The sequence below is a fragment of the Mercurialis annua genome, linkage group LG4 (assembly GCF_937616625.2).
Source record: "Mercurialis annua linkage group LG4, ddMerAnnu1.2, whole genome shotgun sequence".
Classification (NCBI taxonomy): domain Eukaryota; kingdom Viridiplantae; phylum Streptophyta; class Magnoliopsida; order Malpighiales; family Euphorbiaceae; genus Mercurialis; species Mercurialis annua.
The window spans coordinates 26436835-26455100 of NC_065573.1; the positions used below are offsets into that span (position 1 = coordinate 26436835).

At 33.0% G+C, this 18266-nt stretch overlaps 3 protein-coding genes across 3 annotated transcripts; 2 read left to right on the plus strand and 1 right to left on the minus strand.

Annotated features, from left to right (window-relative positions):
* The first annotated feature begins 216 nt into the window (after positions 1-216).
* LOC126678849 (serine/threonine-protein kinase-like protein CCR1) lies at positions 217-3024 on the plus strand. The gene has a single exon (XM_050373760.2). The coding sequence runs from the start codon at positions 497-499 to the stop codon at positions 2780-2782; it is 2286 nt and encodes a 761-aa protein (XP_050229717.1). The 5' UTR covers positions 217-496; the 3' UTR covers positions 2783-3024.
* Positions 3025-10384: 7360 nt separating this feature from the next.
* On the plus strand, positions 10385-13596 carry LOC126677856 (probable E3 ubiquitin-protein ligase LOG2). The gene is made up of 3 exons (XM_050372661.2): positions 10385-11096; positions 12126-12621; positions 13234-13596. Exons 1-3 carry the CDS (start codon positions 10624-10626, stop codon positions 13348-13350), a joined length of 1086 nt encoding a protein of 361 aa, XP_050228618.1. The 5' UTR covers positions 10385-10623; the 3' UTR covers positions 13351-13596.
* A 1686-nt stretch (positions 13597-15282) lies between these two features.
* LOC126677939 (uncharacterized) lies at positions 15283-17418 on the minus strand. The gene has a single exon (XM_050372754.2). The coding sequence runs from the start codon at positions 16896-16898 to the stop codon at positions 15510-15512; it is 1389 nt and encodes a 462-aa protein (XP_050228711.1). The 5' UTR covers positions 16899-17418; the 3' UTR covers positions 15283-15509.
* Positions 17419-18266: the final 848 nt, after the last annotated feature.

The following is an 18266-nucleotide window of genomic DNA, read 5'->3' on the forward strand; positions in this document are numbered from 1 at the left end:
AATTGGTATATTAATTAGGGTTGTGCATGAACACAAAATAATATTCTAAATAAATCATTTTTACAGAACACAATTTATATAAAAACAAACACATAAAAGTTTATTTGGAAAATAATTTTATATTTTTGAAGGTTGAAAAATATTACTACATTTATTTTAGACTGAAAATTATACTTCCAATTGGTTCTGTGATTTAATTTAATTGTTTCTTTTATTTGTCTTCTAGCTAGATTTCTTTGAAGACGAAAATCTAACAATCAGAGTGACCAACGTCAAGTCGGCAATATTATATTTCGCGGTAAAATTGGCCATGTTAACTAAAATTCAAGCTCTTAACTGTAAAAATGGTGGCTGGCGACACCCATGTTCTTACATCCTCACTTACAACACAATCAAATACTTCCAACTCCACTCTACCTCTCTGCACCATCACCACACTTCTACAATGCTCCACCATTGATCTTCACCATTTCATTTCGTACCCACTAATTCAGCCATGTCATTCCCATCTTTTTTTACTCTTCTCCTTCATTTTTTCTTCATTTCCGCATCTGGGTTCGGATCCATGGGACCCATCTCGGCCGCTTTTGGTGAAAACGGGTTCTTTTGCGCCATTGATGCCAGTGGCAAGCAGGAAGTTATTTGTTGGACGAAGAACACAACTTTACCATCTACTCCGCCCTCTACATCCTCTGCTTATTTTAGCGATATTCCTGCTATGGCGGCTTTATCAGGCGGTGAAGGGTTTCTTTGCGGCATTTTAGCGAACAGTTCGCAGGCTTTCTGCTGGAGCTCTGGAGGTTTAGATCTTGTTCCTTCTGTTTACAGAAATACTGCTTATTCCCATATTGCTGCTGGTAAGAATCATGTTTGTGCTATTAGAGGTTCGTATTATTCGAGTCATGATTCGGGTAGTGTTGATTGTTGGAAGATTGTAAAGGGTGGTAATAATAGTTTAACTTCTGTGCAAAGTTCTAATTTTTATGATCAGTCTGTTGGTAATCTTGTGTTTAGTAAGGTTGCTTCTGGTGAAGGGTTTAGTTGTGGAAGGGTGAGAGATGGTGGAGTTGTTTGTTGGGGGCCTAACTCGGCGAGTTTAGGTGTTTCGAAGGTATCGGGGAATTATGTAGCTTTAGCTTCAGGTGTCAGTGCTTTATGTGGGATTTTGGAAGAGTCTAATGAGGTTGATTGTTGGGGAAGTAGCAATGATTCATTTTCGAGCTCTCCTGTTGGGACTCGGTTTGTGTCATTGACTGCTGGAGCTAACCATTTTTGTGGAATTAGGGAAGATAATCATGCTATTGAATGTTGGGGGAGCTTTAATTTGTCTTCTGTTCCGAAAGGTGGTTATGGTTTTATGGCGATTGCTTCTTCTGATTTCACTACTTGCGGGATTAGGGAGAATGATTTGGTTATTGATTGCTGGTTTACTAATGGGACTTCACCGCCTGAGTACAATCCTCCGCTAGAATTGTGCAGTCCGGGTTTATGTGGTCCTGGCCCTTGTAGTGATGGAGAATTTGTTTTTAATGCAAGTATACTAAATGAGCCAGATTTAACAAGTTTGTGTGTGAGGAAGGATTTAAATATTTGCTCTCAGTGTGGATCAAATTGCTCTCAAGGCTTTTTCTTGTCTAGTCCGTGCAATGAGAATGCTGATCGAGTATGCACAGATTGCTCTCTTTGCCAGAACAGTTCTTGTAGGGATGTTTGTGGGATACAATCATCTGCAAAGAAGAAGCAATGGTTCCACTTCAGTACATTTCATATACTAATCATACTTGGTTGTTTTGTATTAGTCATTTTATTCATTTTATTCTGTTGCTTTATTCGTTGTTGCTTGATTGCTACTCGAAAAGAAGAAGGATCGAAGAAACAATTTACGTCTTGCATCGGAAAGTCTGAGTTGGAAACAGACAATGCTTCTGATTTGTACCAGCCTCCATCCACGGCTCCTTGTCCAGGCGTCGCTCAAGTTTTCCGACTCTCAGAGTTAAAAGATGCCACCAACGGTTTCAAAGAATTCAATGAGCTTGGAAGGGGAAGCTATGGTTTTGTTTATAAAGCTGTCTTAGTGGATGGGACACCTGTTGCAGTGAAGCGAGCAAATGCTGCAACAATAATCCACTCTAATAGTAGGGATTTCGAAATGGAACTGGAAGTACTCTGCAATGCCAGACATTCGAATATTGTAAACTTGTTGGGTTACTGCTCCGAAATGGGAGAGAGGCTGCTCGTTTATGAATACATGCCCCACGGAACGCTGCATGATCACCTCCATAACGAACTTTCGCCTTTAAATTGGAGCCTTAGGCTGAGAATTTCATTGCAGGCTGCAAAGGGACTTGAGTATCTTCACAAAGAAGCCGAGCCTCCGATTGTTCATGGCAATGTCAAAACTTCAAACATTCTGTTGGATGCTGATTGGGGAGCACGAATTGCAGATTTCGGACTGATCACTTCAAATGACAAGGATTGCTGTGGAGACATGAAAACTGATGTTTACGACTTCGGAATCATACTCCTCGAGATTCTTACCGGAAGAAAAAAATATGATAGAGATTATACACCTCCCAGTATTGTAGAATGGGCAGTTCCACTGATTAAACAAGGTAAAGCAGCTGCCGTAATCGATCAAGATGCAACTCTTCCGAAAAATTTTGAGCCCTTACTTAAACTTGTTGAAATAGCAAATTTGGCTGTTAAGGAAGATCCAAAAGATCGTCCTACTATGTCGGATTTAGCCACGTGGTTGGAACAAATTGTAAAGGATGCCTTGTAGACTTCACATTGGATCAACCGAACGAAAAAGGTACATGTAACAACAGCACCTTATGTGAGAAAGGCTATTTTATAACTGTATATTTTTTGAGATTCTTGTACATGAAGTTGCTTAAAAATTCTTTCTGACATTTGTGCTTGAATTCTTTAAGCTCAAAATACATGAAAGGGATTCAATTTTTTTACCACATTCTGTGTTTCTTGATTTTTATATAAGTTAATACAATAAACAAGTTTTCCATCCTTGTGTTTCAAGGAAAAGTTTCTTACTTATAAACACATCCTTAAGTGTTCTGTTACATGATGTCATTTTTCTTTACATAATATATGCATCATTTGGAGTGTTCTAGTTCATTTTCAGACACTTAATCCTATTAATTGCCGACTAAAACCGAAAATAATATATTTTTAACATAAATAAGTTTTAAATATAGTGTTAGAGTTTTATAAATGTTTCGGTAAACGGAAATGCTGAGACGTAGTCCTCGAGAAGTTTATGTGTAACATAGATTGCTAGTATAGTTTGGAATTAAAGTGACAGGAATTCAGTGTTCATTTCAATGGACAATCCATTTAAGGTGATAGCAAGTAGCAGTTGGCTTTGTCAATTGTAAATGGCTAGTGATTGGAGACGAGCACTTGCTCTAGAAAACATGTTAAATACGATTGAAAAGATCTAGTGCAGATATATAGAGAAGAAGCAAGCTCCAATATTTGAACAATTCCACAGATTGTCCTTGATTTTGTCGTGTCGACAAACAATTCAAAATGTCACGGCTTCTTTTTAAAACTAGTTCATCTCTCATTTAACAATCGATAAGTTTAAAATAGTATCAAAAGAAGGTCCGACCCTATTTCTTAATTTTCTAGTTTTCGTCCCGATTGTCTGATTCAGTTTTTTCTTTAATGAATCCGATTCAGTATTTATGTTGCATATAAATTGAAATTTTACTTTCAGAACTAATTTTAAGTGATAAGCAGATGTCTAATCTTCTTTTTTAATTGTACTTGACAGGAGCAACATTACTAAATTAAAAAATATATAATCACTTTATTAATTAAATCTTTTAACTTAGTTGGCCAACACTAAAAATACATAAAATGATTAAAATGTTAATTGAAAAAAAAATGGAGAATGACATCATTTAATTTTGAAATAAAAATGTTGGTTGAGAATCTAATAGTAATATCATCTTTAACACACTCGCGAAATGAGCTTGAAAAGTGAACAAATAAATATATATATATATACTCACCTTATTTTATTTGCAAATAAACTAATTTGGGATTGTCAAGCATCAAAGAACTTTAAATCTTGCGATTATAAAGACTCTAAAACCACATGAAATAACCAATTCATTCAAAAGTTTAAGTTGCCGAAATGCTTCATCATTTTTAACGACAACGAGGTGACAGCAATAGTGTTGTCTCATTCCGTATGCAAATATTTAAATTAATCAAATGAAAATTGGCAAAGTTTAAATTTTAAATTTTTCGGTCACATGAATTCTAATATCGTACTAAATAATCTAGTAATTTTGATACCATCAATCATAATGAAGTCAGAAGAAAGAGTTAATTAAAGAGGATATAAGGTTGGTTTGATAGATGATGAAAACAAAATTGGATTGAAATTGTTGGTCCACATGAAGTACATGCCATGCTCTACCAAAACCAAATTCATACAAAAACTTAAAGACAAAGCAGTTTCAAAAGCTTATTCTTTTTGTCCTAAAAAAATGATCAAAAATCAGATTAAAAGTATGCATCTTCTAATTTATTACTCATTTTAAGGTCAAAAGCACAAACTACAACCTTCAACTAGTGTATACACAAAAATACGTTAGAAAAGAAATTAACTTTCAGGTAGATTGATTCCTTTGCTTTTGTCTGCATTATGCCAAATTGCCAACTAAACCTACATAGTTGGTTTAACTGGTGACGGGTACCTAAATTTTGTCACACGTTTTTAATTGGTACCTACATTTTAATTTATATCTTTTTAGTGTATGATTTTTTATTTTTTGTTTCAACCGGAAGTACCTCAACAATTTTAACCAAATTAAACTGATATGGAAAACCTGCTAAAATATATGTATATATATATACTTGAACTTTCATATGGTATGTCATGCTAAAAGTCACTTTAGACTGTTTGGAGGGAGATTTTACTAAATCAATAAATTATTAAGATAAAAACTTATGAGAATATATGAATTAAAATGTCACTTTATTCGTGAAAAAGTTAAAATCTATCATTTTTTTACGTATAATGGATTTTTACAATATTTTATTATTTCAAAATTATTTTTAAAAACTATTGATTTTATAATCAATTTAAACGTTGGAATCTTTAAATTTATAAATGTCATACTGTATAGATTAAAATTACATAAAGTTAGCATAATTCAGGAATTTTAAAATACCCAATACAAATGGTATATTTAAGTAAATGATATATTCTTGAGAATAGGGTTCAACAGGTTGCCAGGTTATCTTAATTTGATCGGAAAACATTGAATCACTTTCACCTGAAGTAAAAAGTAAAGCTCTGATATTAAAAACATACAGATTTAAATTAGAATAGAATTTGAAATATGCTGTAAAATTTAGGCACCATTTAGACATTTAACCCCAAATAGTAACTTGTAAGCTGAATTGATCATACAAGTAGGGTCCTATTTATACATTCAACTCCCCTTGAATTAAATTAAATATTTGTGAAGTGATGAGCTTAGTTGCTTCCAAGTTGCAAGGACAGCCTTGCCTCAGCCATAAAACTGCTTCTTCTTCTTTTGTGATCCAGCAACATCTCCACTGTCCATCCTGGTTTGAACTTTCACAATGCATTTACATATTTTTTTAACTACTAATGATTTATTTGAACTGCATACACAATATTTTAAATTTTCATTCTATTTATACCAATGGCTCGTTCATTTATTTGTGTGCAGAAACGTACTTTTTTAAAAATAAATTTTATATTTATACATCAGAATTGATTTATCAGTCGATTTCAAAATTTATATAGAATTGAAATAGGGTTGATATATGTATATAGTTTGTGTGGTAATTGAGTTGTTGTGTGCCTGGCTCCCTGTATGCCATTTGCAAAGCTCATCAGCAATCTGATGGCCTATGTGAATGGCATGCGAGGAGCCATGCATGCCTCAAATTCTCCAAAATTATACTTTATATTTGGAGTGTTTATCCCACACAACGGATGTGCCATGTCATTTTTATAACAAGCCAATAATCATTTGCGATAGGGAATTTTTATTTATTACTTATTTTTTTATTATTAAACATTTGCACATGGCTAACGCCTCATTGGTTTGTTACACGAATGACGTGGCGCAACCGTTGCGTTGTATAATTATTCTTATATTTGCCGTATTGAGACTAGGTTTAGCATGATTTTGCTATTTGTAAATTTCAAATTCATGCAATAAACTTGGTGTTATACTTACTTATAATAAAATACAGCTGCATTACTAAAAAATGTAAAAAAGATTGGGATGAATGAATGAAATGAATGGGAGGGAAATATATTTTGTCTATGTTTTAAAGGGTCATCAGTCATGTATACTTTTTTTGCTGGATGATTTATATTAAGCCACTTCTTGTGGCAAAAACCGAAACTTTTAGCTTCCGCACAAAAAGTGGCACATAAAAAGATGCAAAATAGAGGCTTAGGCTATAAGCCACGTTTTTTATTTATCTATTTCCTCTTTAAAATATTTATATAGTACCCGTTTTCTATTTAGTAGGACTTTTTATGGACGGAAACTATAAGTATGTTGTTTAGCCGCCGTTAATGATTTACAATCTTTATGTAGAAAATAACAAAAAGAACTATATTTTTTAATTTTATTCATTTGGTCCTTCCGTCAAGTTAATTTTATTCAATATGCTCACATAAGTTTAAATTTTTATTTATCTGGTTTTTCTTTTAAATTTTTATTTATTTGGTCCATCTTTCAAATTAATTTATTCTTTTTTTCCATCAAAGTTTAAATGTTACAATTTAAATTTCTTTATTTGGTAATTAGAAAAGGGAGAGTGATTGTGTGAAAAATTGAACTCACGATCTAGTAGAATATTGCTTAGTAGCTTATACTATTTGAGCTATTACTCGTTGATAGTTAATTTATTCTTTTTTGTCAAAGGTTAATTTATTCAATAGGGTCATATATGTTTAGATTTTCATCTATCCGGTTTCTCTTTTAAATTTTTATTTATCATTAACTGACTATCACAAGTTTATTTTGTTTGAATATTTATTTTGTTGTTTGTTTTTTTCTGTGAAAGATTTATTTTATTTATTTCGTATAAAGTATATTTTTTTACTATTAGGGGCTCTTTTTTTATACCTATGTGTCTGGATAGTTAGCCAAAAAACACATGGCTTGTTCTTCTCGCAATTAAGAGATGGCATTTTGTTTTTCTAAAAGTGCTCACAAAATTTGTTATATGGATCATTGTGGATTTTTATCTCGAAATTATAAATGACATCGTATAAATGAGTTATTTGATGGTCGTAAGGAAAAAAATCAAGTTCTAAATTTGGTGAGAAGGTGTTATAAGGAGAGTTTGTTTTATCTGAACAACGTCTTTTGATAATAATAATAAGAAGAAGAAAGAGTATAATGCAACTAATAGTGTTTATAATTAGAGGAATACAAATATATTGTCATATTGAGGGATGTTATTATCATAACTTTGATGTTATGCGTATCAAAAAAAAAAATGTGATAATAAATTGGGTATATTGATGAACCATAAAAATAAGAACAAAGATACTGAAATTTTTAGTTATGACTTGTTAAAAATGGGTATAATTCCAGAACTTTATCCTAGCATGGATGGTGCATGGTACATTTTATCCTAAAAAAAACAGTCTCGTGCAATTGTTTGGTCAATTGTGCAATTTTCTGGTTTCTTTCGTTTCTTCATGCATTCGTTTCTTTGTTTATTTCTTGTGTTTTTCCTTGTTAATTCCTTCGTTTCTTCATGCGTTTTTTTTTTCCGGAGGAGTTATAAATTTCGTCCTTTGAAGATTGATGTTTTCTGTGTGTGCTTTCTTGCATTCCTTACTTTCTTGGTTATTCTATCCAAGTTGGACTGAAATTCTTCTAGTATTTTAGTCAATGCTTGATGGTAAATTTTTGAAAAAAATCACCGTAAGAGTTGGTTCTTCAGACCCATCTAGAGATGGCAAAGTGATAGGGGATGTTCCCCGAATTTGTTGAGTTTGGCGTTAAATTCAAAAGATTTAAACATGATCTTCCTCCCACTAAGGTCAGATCTGTGGTAGTTGATGTTTTTTCTCCTGTAAGTTGGGCTAGAGGTGGAGTGATTTCTAAATCTTTTGAATTTAAAGGTTGCTTGTTTTGGGGTCATTCCTACTAGAATTCATCCTTCAATATTTATTTTTGGTTCAGAAAAACTTTTTCGAATTGAAGTTTTGTTTAAACTTTCGCAAAGATAGTAGAAATTGATGGAGACTGTCTTTTTCAACGAGATTTAACTTGCAAAATAGTGTAAATGGCTGATCGAACGGTGGTTGTCTGATTAGCTCTCTGATGTTTAAGTCCATATTTAGTTTAACGGAGTATTAATTGTAAATAGTATGTGTCCAGGTATATTTCAAGTCCTTTAATAGTGAGTTTAGAGAAATACATTGTTAAGTCCAAATAGAAAAGAGATTTCTACTCAGAATAAGAGTCCAAATAGAAAAGAGATTCCTATTTAACTTGCAAGCTTATATAGGAATGAATCTACTAAATAAAAATCTCTCTCTTGTTTAGGAATATATTTCTTATTTTTATAGAAGATCTGACTCTTCTAGAATCTTTTAATTGTAGTGGAGCTGTATTTAGATTTTATCTTTAAATATTCGAGTTTGAATATAATTGCTGAATCATATGGGATTCAGCCCTTTACTTGTTTGGTTAAATCCTTATATATTCTTTTTTTTATGTGGATGAGCCACGTATGGTTCGGTCTTTCTTAATCTGAATGTAGTTTTTTGACTTAATCATTCTTCGGTGAGTCCTGAAGTCCACCTTGACGGGTGATCATCCTATAGGGCTCAGTTCATGACGTTGTGGACACTTATTTTCCGGACAGTGATTAGGGATTAAAGCATGTAATGATAATTTTTAGAAAAAACTATTCTCGTGAGGAGTTTGTGATTCGCCTGTTTGAATTCAAGAGGTCTAGAACAATGTATAGTTATAAATTTGAAGGATTAAAATGTAATTAGTTATGTATAGCCTATAAAAATTTAAAGAGATGGCGATCTAAGTATAATAATTTGGATTAATTGCAATATTTTAAAAATTTATGTGTCAATTTGCAAGTTTGACAGACTAAACTGATAATACTCAAATCTTTAATGTCCCATAAGTTCTCTTTTTGACATTTTTTGACACCAAAACAACTATAGATAAATACAAATTAAGCTAATTAAGACAAAATTTATACTAAGATTCGTGTACTATAGCAATTTATTAATATTTCTAACAAATTGATAAATTTATTTAATTTATTTAATTTATTTAAATAGTAACATATATTAATAAAAGAACTATGTATTATAAATATAAAAGATGTATTGTAAAATTACGTAACACATTAATAACATGAAATTATTTTGTTTTTATAAAATACTTAACAAATAAGAAAATTTCAATAGAGAAAAGCTTCGTATATATAAAATGTGAAAATATTGTTTTTATGGTGTCAAAGTATTTTAATTTTTTTTAGTAATTCACCTTTTTTTTATTAATTAATTGTTATATTATTTTTAAAATTTATAGTATCTAGCATCTATAGCTGATTTTATAAATAAAATAATTAAAATTTTAATTTGTAACACCCAATATAATTTAATGAACTTTATTTTTTTATACGGTATCCCAACTTTTATGTTACCTGTAAAAAAATTAAAAATATATTTTAAATAATATTGATTTTTTTCATTTATTCTTAAAATATTTAAAAATAAATCTTGACCTATGTATGTTTTCTATTTGTTTCAGTTAAGAAAAGTGGAAAATTTAATAAAAATATTAAAAATACATAAGGGGAAAAAGGAGCATCTAACATTATAAAAGAAGGATATTTAAATAGTTTTATAAATATGGCAATAGATACCAATAAGCTATATAACTCAAAGATATATACATTAAACAACAAATTGTTAGGTCGTCGTTTAATTCTTTCCGCAATTTTTTCATTTTTTTAATTATAAAAAAATTGGTAATATATATTTTTTATTTACTATATATTTTTGATGGACAAGTGTATCTTTTGTTAAAATATTTAACTTATTTTTTTCAATAATTAAAGAGTAGCATCGTTTATGGAAGAATTTTAACCTACAATCCAAAAATTTATTGGGAATGTTTATTCTTATCTATTTCAGCATAGAGTTATCATGGAAATGTATGATATATTGTTGGTTAATAATAGTAACTCAAAATAAAAGCAAAAATGAAATACTTCTTTAACTATTTAGCTACTAGTATTAATTTTATAATAATGTATATAAATAAAAAAGGAAAAAGAAAAAGAATAAAGGAGAAAAAGCATAAAACTTTGGCACAATGAATAATCATGAATGAGGAGTGTATTGGGTTTAACTTTACGCAATACCCATTATACCCGTCACCGCCACCTTCTTCACCACCACCACCACCACCACCACCACCACCCACACCCACCCACTCATATTCCATTAATCTTTAAATTTGTTATCTACCTCAACATCCCAACAAAAACCTTTTAAAAATTTCTCTTATTTTATCCTTTTTAACCAACTTCTAAACAAACAAAATGGGAAATATTAGCAGTGCCACCGGTGTTCATGGCCGTCGTAGAAGCAACTCTCGCCGGAGCCACCCACCTCCACCCCCACCGCAACCAGCACCACCACAGCCAGAAATTGCAGCCAACCGCTATGTATTCGCTGCTGCCACTCCCTACCCAACTCAATACCCGAATCCAAACCAACCACAGTATTATCAATACCCGGCTTACTATCACCCTCATCCACCGCCTCCTATGCCTATGCCGTTGCCGGCTCCTTATGATCATCACCACCGGGTGGACCCGGCCCATTGGGTTGGTGGGAGGTACCCATGTGGACCCATGGTTGCACCGCCTGCGCCTTACATGGAGCATCAGAAAGCTGTAACTATTAGAAATGATGTTAATTTGAAAAAAGAAAGTTTGAGAATTGAAGCTGATGAGGATAACCCTGGAAAATTTCTTGTTGCTTTTACTTTTGATGCTACTGTTTCTGGAAGGTACGTTAATTATTACAAAAGGGGTTCATTAAAGTTTTAATTTTTGTTAATTTTACTAATTATCGGTACTTTAAAATTGTTGTCTGAATTTTTTTTGAGGTCTTAATTTATTTTACGATAAAGCACTGTTTGTCTGAACTGAATTTTAATGATAGCTTCTGTAATTATTTGTTGCATAAATCATGATTGTGTGATTATCATTTATCAGTGTTCCGTTTGTGTTTCTCTGAGTTTAAGCTAAGAATATTTGGCTAAGTTGCACGGAAACGGAAACAGCGAAAGGGATTTTTTCAAATGATAGGAAACCTAAACGTTGGGGGAAACGTGTAAAAAATTGTACTTTTTATATATAACCTATTATAAAAAATAATAAAATATAGTATTATTTGAATATATGATAAGTATATAACTTATCAATAAATTTCATAACTATAAAGTCTATAATTAAAATAGTAATAGTTTGAAAATTTTAGAATTATAATAAAATCCAACGACAGTAAAAAGATAAATTTGTTGCATTTTTCTAGACTAGCATTGCTATCTCTATTAACTAATTTTCATTGTCAACAAAAAATGCGGATTCTAATTCCGGTTCATCCAAAGTAAGGTTAGCAAACTCAAGAACACCCGCTTCTTCCATATTTCCGAATTCATCACCACCAACATCCCATAATATGAGTAGTATTAATTAGATCTCTTTATTTATAGGCAATTTTTTAGGGTTTTTTTAACTATTTAAGAATTTCTTTTTTATTTAGAAAACGGGTTTCCTTCTAGGAAACGAGTTACTAACTTTTAGTATTTACGGAAACGGCCCGAAACGTTTCCAAAGAGTTTCTGAGAGTTTCCGAAACGAAAACGTTTCCGAAACGGGGAAACTCACCCTAAATGAGGTTTCCGTGCATCATAGTATTATTTGGTATTGAGGTGGACTGCATAAATGAATTACAGAAGAATATCTTGTTCTTTAGTCTTGTTTTTGTTTGTAATTGATTTTTGATGAAATTTGCGTTTCTTTCTCTTGAAAAGCATCACCATCATTTTCTTTGCAAAAGAAGGCGAGGATTGTATCCTGAGACCAACGAAGGAAAACCTTCTTCCACCAGTCACGGTAAATTTTGAACAAGGTTTAGGCCAGAAATTCAGACAGCCTCCCGGAACAGGGATTGACTTCACGGTGTTTGACGAAAAAGAGTTGCTGAAAGAGGCCGAGTTAGATGTTTATCCTTTAGCAATAAAAGCAGAAGCTTCCCCTGTTAATCAAGATGGACAAGAAGGAAACCAATCATCTGGACCCACGAACTCTCAGATAACACAAGCATTATTTGAGAAGGATAAGGGCGAGTACCAATTGAGGGTAGCAAAGCAGATTCTTTGGGTGAATGGAATGAGATACGAGCTGCAAGAGATATATGGGATTGGGAACTCGGTCGAAGGCGAGGTTGAGGCGAATGACCCGGGCAAGGAATGCGTCATTTGCTTGTCGGAACCACGTGATACGACTGTTCTTCCTTGCCGCCATATGGTGAGTTAATTTTCTCTTGTCTTTAGCATCGTAAATAAATGAAGAGAAATGACTAAAGCTTTATCTTAATACGATATAATGCGCCTGCGATAGGGAAATATTTTTCTTTATATGTGGAGGCTAATTCCTAGTGTAAATTGTGCAATTTCTAAACTACTAAAAGTACTCATCATAGTGGAAAAATCGTTCCAATGTGATATGAAGACCCCTCAACTCCCTCACAACTGTTTTTCCTTTCGCAAGAAATGGCAGTGGCCATGGATGATGAGGTAGCTATTAAAATTCTAGATTAAAAAGGGTCTTCTTCTGCATTAGCTATTATATGAATTTAGCAATTCTAAAGATAGACGGGTTTCATTCCATGTCTTATTTGACCACCTGCTGATCCGATTTTAGATGCCATATCTCAATCCTATTTGGATATGGCCAAACTAGAACTCATGCTCGCTTTTGGTATTCCGGAGAAACAAATATTCATCACACCCATATTTGCCTAATGGATACACTGCTCACGGTAAAACAAGTAATCATTACAAGTCGTAGGCTTCTGCTTAAATGTTTCTTATTATCCTCAAGACAAGTTTAGCGAAATGTTTATGGTGTCGCTTGCAGTGTATGTGCAGTGGTTGCGCAAAGGTGTTGAGGTACCAAACAAATAGGTGCCCAATCTGCAGACAACCAGTTGAGAGGCTTTTAGAGATAAAGGTCAACAACGGTCCTGATGAATGAGAAGAAGAGGTGACTATCCTTCTGTATAGTAGTGTTGTATCTTCTTTTTTCCTTTTCAATTGTTTGTGTTTCAGTTGCTTATATTTGCAATTTTTCTTGATTTCAAATAATTTAACGAGGAAATGTAATCAATCTGCAGTATAACAGGGATAAATGATTATAGCATTGTGTCAATAATATTTGAGCCCATGCTTATAACACATGTTGTCATTAATGGCAGAATTGTGAGAAAATCTTTAAATTTCATTGTTCTGATGTTAAATTGAAGTGTATGTGTATGTCTGCATTTTTGTTATGTTTTTCTTAAAGATAGACTATTACTTGGTTACTTTCATTACGAGTTGAAGTTTACAAGCATCATGTCGTTTATGTTTTATACATTATTCACGAATCTCGTCATTATGACTGAACGATGCCGCAATTGACGTTTGTAGCATTCCTTCTTCTGGCCGTTTGGTGTAATTTGGCATTGTATTGCATTATTATATTATAAAAGATACTATTTTCTTGAAAGAAAATAAAATTGTATGAATTTGGAAATGGAAGTGGTAGGGACTAAGCTTAAGTGCAGTGTGACATGGGAGTATGGAAGGTGCCGAGGCATGTGCAAAATTTGTCAGCCTCACTCAATTATTGTATACAAAAAACAAACCATTGGACATAGCAAGAAATAATGAGCTGTAGAGCAATGTTAATTAATAGTAGAACCATTTAATATCTTCACATGTTCGCAAAAGAAAATTTAATAGTTTCATATCTTATCATTTTCTTGACTCAAAATAAGCTATTCAACCTCTAATTCCCATTTGTTCTCATTATTAGTGCCAAATCTCTACCATGATAAGGAAAAGAGCAATTGCTGGATTCTTCAAATTAAGCAATCATTTTCTTACGTGGTTTTGTTTGATTCAATTTTACTTTGAAATTTATTTTATCTATAAACAAATTTAATCAATATGAGATTTAAAAAAAAAACATAAATTAAATACAAAATGTTCATTTCCTAATAAATTTTATCTAAATCAACTGCACTTGCTGTTGTGATAAATCATAAAGTTGTTTAAGCTGCTAGATTTCATAGAGCATCTTTTTTCAATTATGGGTGTGTGTGTGGATCTGCCATATTGATCACCACATCAAATCAATCCAAATCGATTTTTTTTATTTCTTTAATCAAATAGTAACTTTATATACAAATCAAATTGTAACTGAACGGATATAATATGATTTAATTAGTTATTCATTTAACCAAAATTGTATAAATTTTAATTATTAATAAAAAAATAAACATAAAAAATTGATTTTGATGCAATTTGCTTATTTTATGTAAATTAAAGGGTAAATATATAGTATTTATAAAAATAATAATCCAATTAATTTTATTTTTAATTAATTACAAAAACTTCAATCTGATAATTTAACTTAAGTCAATTAGTCAAACATTTCAAAAAAGTTATCCGCAGTCAAATTATTTTAGCAAAAAATTGAACTCTAATTAAAATTCTAGTTTGATTCAATCAATTAATTTGGCGTGTAAAGTTTTACTCGAATATGCACATCATCCTTTCGTCAGCTCCTATGTTATTCGTTTGATCAACTGCGATGGTTTCAACACTTAACTGCCGACTTTTTAATCTCAATACGCGGATGAGTTGGTAGGACGCTCTTCTGAGTTAAATGAGGTTGCAGATTCGAACAGTATACATATATGCAGCCGTTTAAAATTTTGGACAAAATCTGCCTCCCGCAAGGAATCTACAGTTCGAGTGAGAATTAATCTGAATGTTGGAAGGTTTAAAGATAATCATCTCATAGTTGAAACCTGTTCAGGAATCTCATGGACCCTGTACAAAAAAAAAACTGCCGACTTTTTTTGGTGCATTTCAAGTTTTTCCCAAACACAAAAAATAAAATTTGCATCAACAAAGAGTCTTTATAGCACAAAACAGATTTATTGAATAACATTCAACACAACAACTGATTGCTTATTTAACCATAAGTGCCCAACCAGAAAGCAACTCTGGATGTCTTAACTGCATCCTTACATGACAACTTGGTAACTTGAACATCACCACACAAAAACAACAATACAAAAGCAACGACAATAACAGTAGCATCACAAACCAAACACAGATGAACTTAAAAGCAAATTCGGTGGTTTAATCACCCCACCATTGGTGAACATACACTCCACTGCTTCTAAGGCTCTTGAACAGATCCATGCAGTTTTTGCTTGTTGCACCATTGCCGTCGAAATGATCTGGACAGCTGAGAAATAGCTCGTCGACTAAGCAAATAGCTCCACTTCCGAATAAGTCGCTCAGGAATTTCAATTCTGCCTCGGCGGCTTTCATCTTTAGTACCACAAAATCTGCAGGCTCGACGGTTTCTCTAAACCAGGCAAGGAAATCGAATTCTTCGTCTTCTAACAATGGATCTGATTCTTCAAACTCGTAATTTGAAGCATTGGTGTTGTTCTTTCCTCCAGCTAGGCCTGGATAGTAAATGAAGGTAACACCGGGTTTTTTCACGCAAGACAGCAGGATTGACGTATTGTGATCGACAAAATAAATATTGAATGCACTGTGATCCACAGGATAAGATGGCAAGAACCAATTCGAAACATTTGAGTCGAGACGCTCAGCTGCCCCGATTTCAATATACACTAACCTCTTCCTAGAAGCCACATCAAAATAATTAGGCAAATATGCGATATTTTTCTCAAATCCTACCTGCTTACTCTCCATAAGTGGCTCCATAAGTTCCATAAAGGGTCTGTTATTAACAACAGATTGACAATTATCCGGCAGGACAAATCGCTCAAAGTAACCGATCTTTTCAATTCTTTTCTTGAACACAACCAATGTGTACCCCTGAACATAACCAACATGCACAACATCGGAAGCTTTCAACAACGATGAAACAGGCGTAGCAGACCTGATTAATCCATTCGGATTCGAACCGCTAAGGCCAACAAGCATAGCCCCAACTCCACCGGGACTCAACACACGCTCAATCTCGAGCACAAGCATAGCAGGGACTGAAACATCATCAAGGTCCCTAGACAGCACAAAATCAAACGAATTGTCTGCATACTGAAGCTCGTAAACGAGCTTCCTATGCTTAAGCGAGAAAAAAGGGTGCCTATGAGCTCCACAAACATTAACAAATCCCAATTCTCGCAACGCATACATCGCAGAAGGCGATTTCTCACCAACACAGAGAGCTTTAGCACTATAATTCAACAGCACTTGCTTACTCATAAGCTCTCGAACAACCTCAGCAGTCAAATTGACATCTTCCTTACACTCAAATGAGTTCCAAATAGGTTTCAAAAACCGATTCTGAAACAAATTAGTGCCCTTAATAGTAAAAGGCACATCACATTCATGAAAGCTCACAGAATCAAGCAATACAGGGTCGTAACCTGTTAACATTTGAACCAAAGGAACAATAGACAGAGCCGAGGCAAGCATAAATACACGTAAAAGCAAACGCCTGGCTATAGACCCACCAAGGATCTGGTTTCTCAAGGTCTTCAAATCCATTTCAAATCACCAAAACAGAGGATTTCAAGCAATGGGTATTATCAGTATCCAGAAAAGATGAACACTTTATAGAAGCAAAGAGAGATTTAAGCCAACCAACAAGAAAAAAATAAGATTTCTAACGAGTACAAAACCTGGAAGAAGTGTGATTCCCACCCACGAGGACACCCATTGATTTTTGAATGTTTAACCATACATTTCTGTTAATTCTCCTTGGCCTTGGCAGGAACCATGACTGTTCCATCTTTGCTTTACCAAACTCCACCATCAAACGAGCTCTACATTATTCACCCCACTCAGTACTATTACATTCAATTTGATCAAATTTAAACGAACCCAGATACAAAAAGCTCTCGAATTTGATAGAAATGGGAATAAAAAGTATGAGAATTGGAGTGAAGAGCAGCAATGGAAAAGAATGAGAAATATAAGCAGAGATTAGATCTAACACGTTGCTGGGGACTTGTGAAAGTACAGTGGGAGCTGTGCATGACGTCATCATTAGCTTCCGTGTCACTTCTTGAAAAGCTGATTATGAGTTTGGATTTGGGTTTGATAATGATTTGTGTAACATAATCTTGATTTGATCAGTTTTGTCTATATTTTGGAATAAATTTATGGCCGTTTGATTAGGTGGAGATTTTATTCGATGGTTGAGATAAGGTGTTGATGGAGATCATGTGTACATATTGAATTGCTACTGCTCAATGAAAAAGAACGGGCGAGATGCATTATTAATCTGACAGATGCATGTGGTTGTGGGGACCGCAGATTTGTAATTATTTTGGTGAATTCGGACCGCTGAAACGGTTGTAGTGTTTAAATGTGATTGGTGAAGGGATTGACAAGTCTAACATTTGGGCCTGTTTAGCCCGGGACGCAAAACATGGGCTTTTTGTTTCGCTAACAGCCAACAAAAACCGAATCAAATCATTAATTCAGTTCAAATCAATTTAAAATTTATTTTAATTTAGTTAAAATAATTAAAATAGATTAACCAAATCAAACCGAAACTGGTGGTAAAAATTGGTTAACCAAACCAAACTTTTATATAAATATTTTGTTTTGGTTTGATTTTAATTTTAATTTTAATTTTCTCTAAAAATATGGTTTGATTTTAGATTTTACTAAACCAAACTGAACCATGTTTATCCTTATCTAGGGATGAGCAAAAATCAAACCAACCCATTAATCCGATTCAAAATTATCTGAAATTTATTTTGGTTTGCTTAAAATGGTTCAAATGGATCAGTTTGGTTTTAAATTATAAAAAAAACAATGTTTTCTGATTTTGATTTGGTTTTTACCATTGGTTAACTGAACCGGCTGAAAAACCAAATTTTAAAATAATATCATTTTTATTATATA

What these genes read in the sequence shown, in the direction of transcription:
- LOC126678849 (XM_050373760.2), top strand. Translation starts at nt 497, where the DNA reads ATGTCATTCCCATCTTTTTTTACTCTTCTCCTTCATTTTTTCTTCATT.
- LOC126677856 (XM_050372661.2), top strand. Translation starts at nt 10,624, where the DNA reads ATGGGAAATATTAGCAGTGCCACCGGTGTTCATGGCCGTCGTAGAAGC. An exon ending in GATGCTACTGTTTCTGGAAG is followed by an intron (nt 11,097 to 12,125) that starts GTACGTTAATTA and finishes TCTCTTGAAAAG; the next exon opens with CATCACCATCATTTTCTTTG. An exon ending in TTCTTCCTTGCCGCCATATG is followed by an intron (nt 12,622 to 13,233) that starts GTGAGTTAATTT and finishes TGTCGCTTGCAG; the next exon opens with TGTATGTGCAGTGGTTGCGC.
- LOC126677939 (XM_050372754.2), bottom strand. Translation starts at nt 16,898, where the DNA reads ATGGATTTGAAGACCTTGAGAAACCAGATCCTTGGTGGGTCTATAGCC.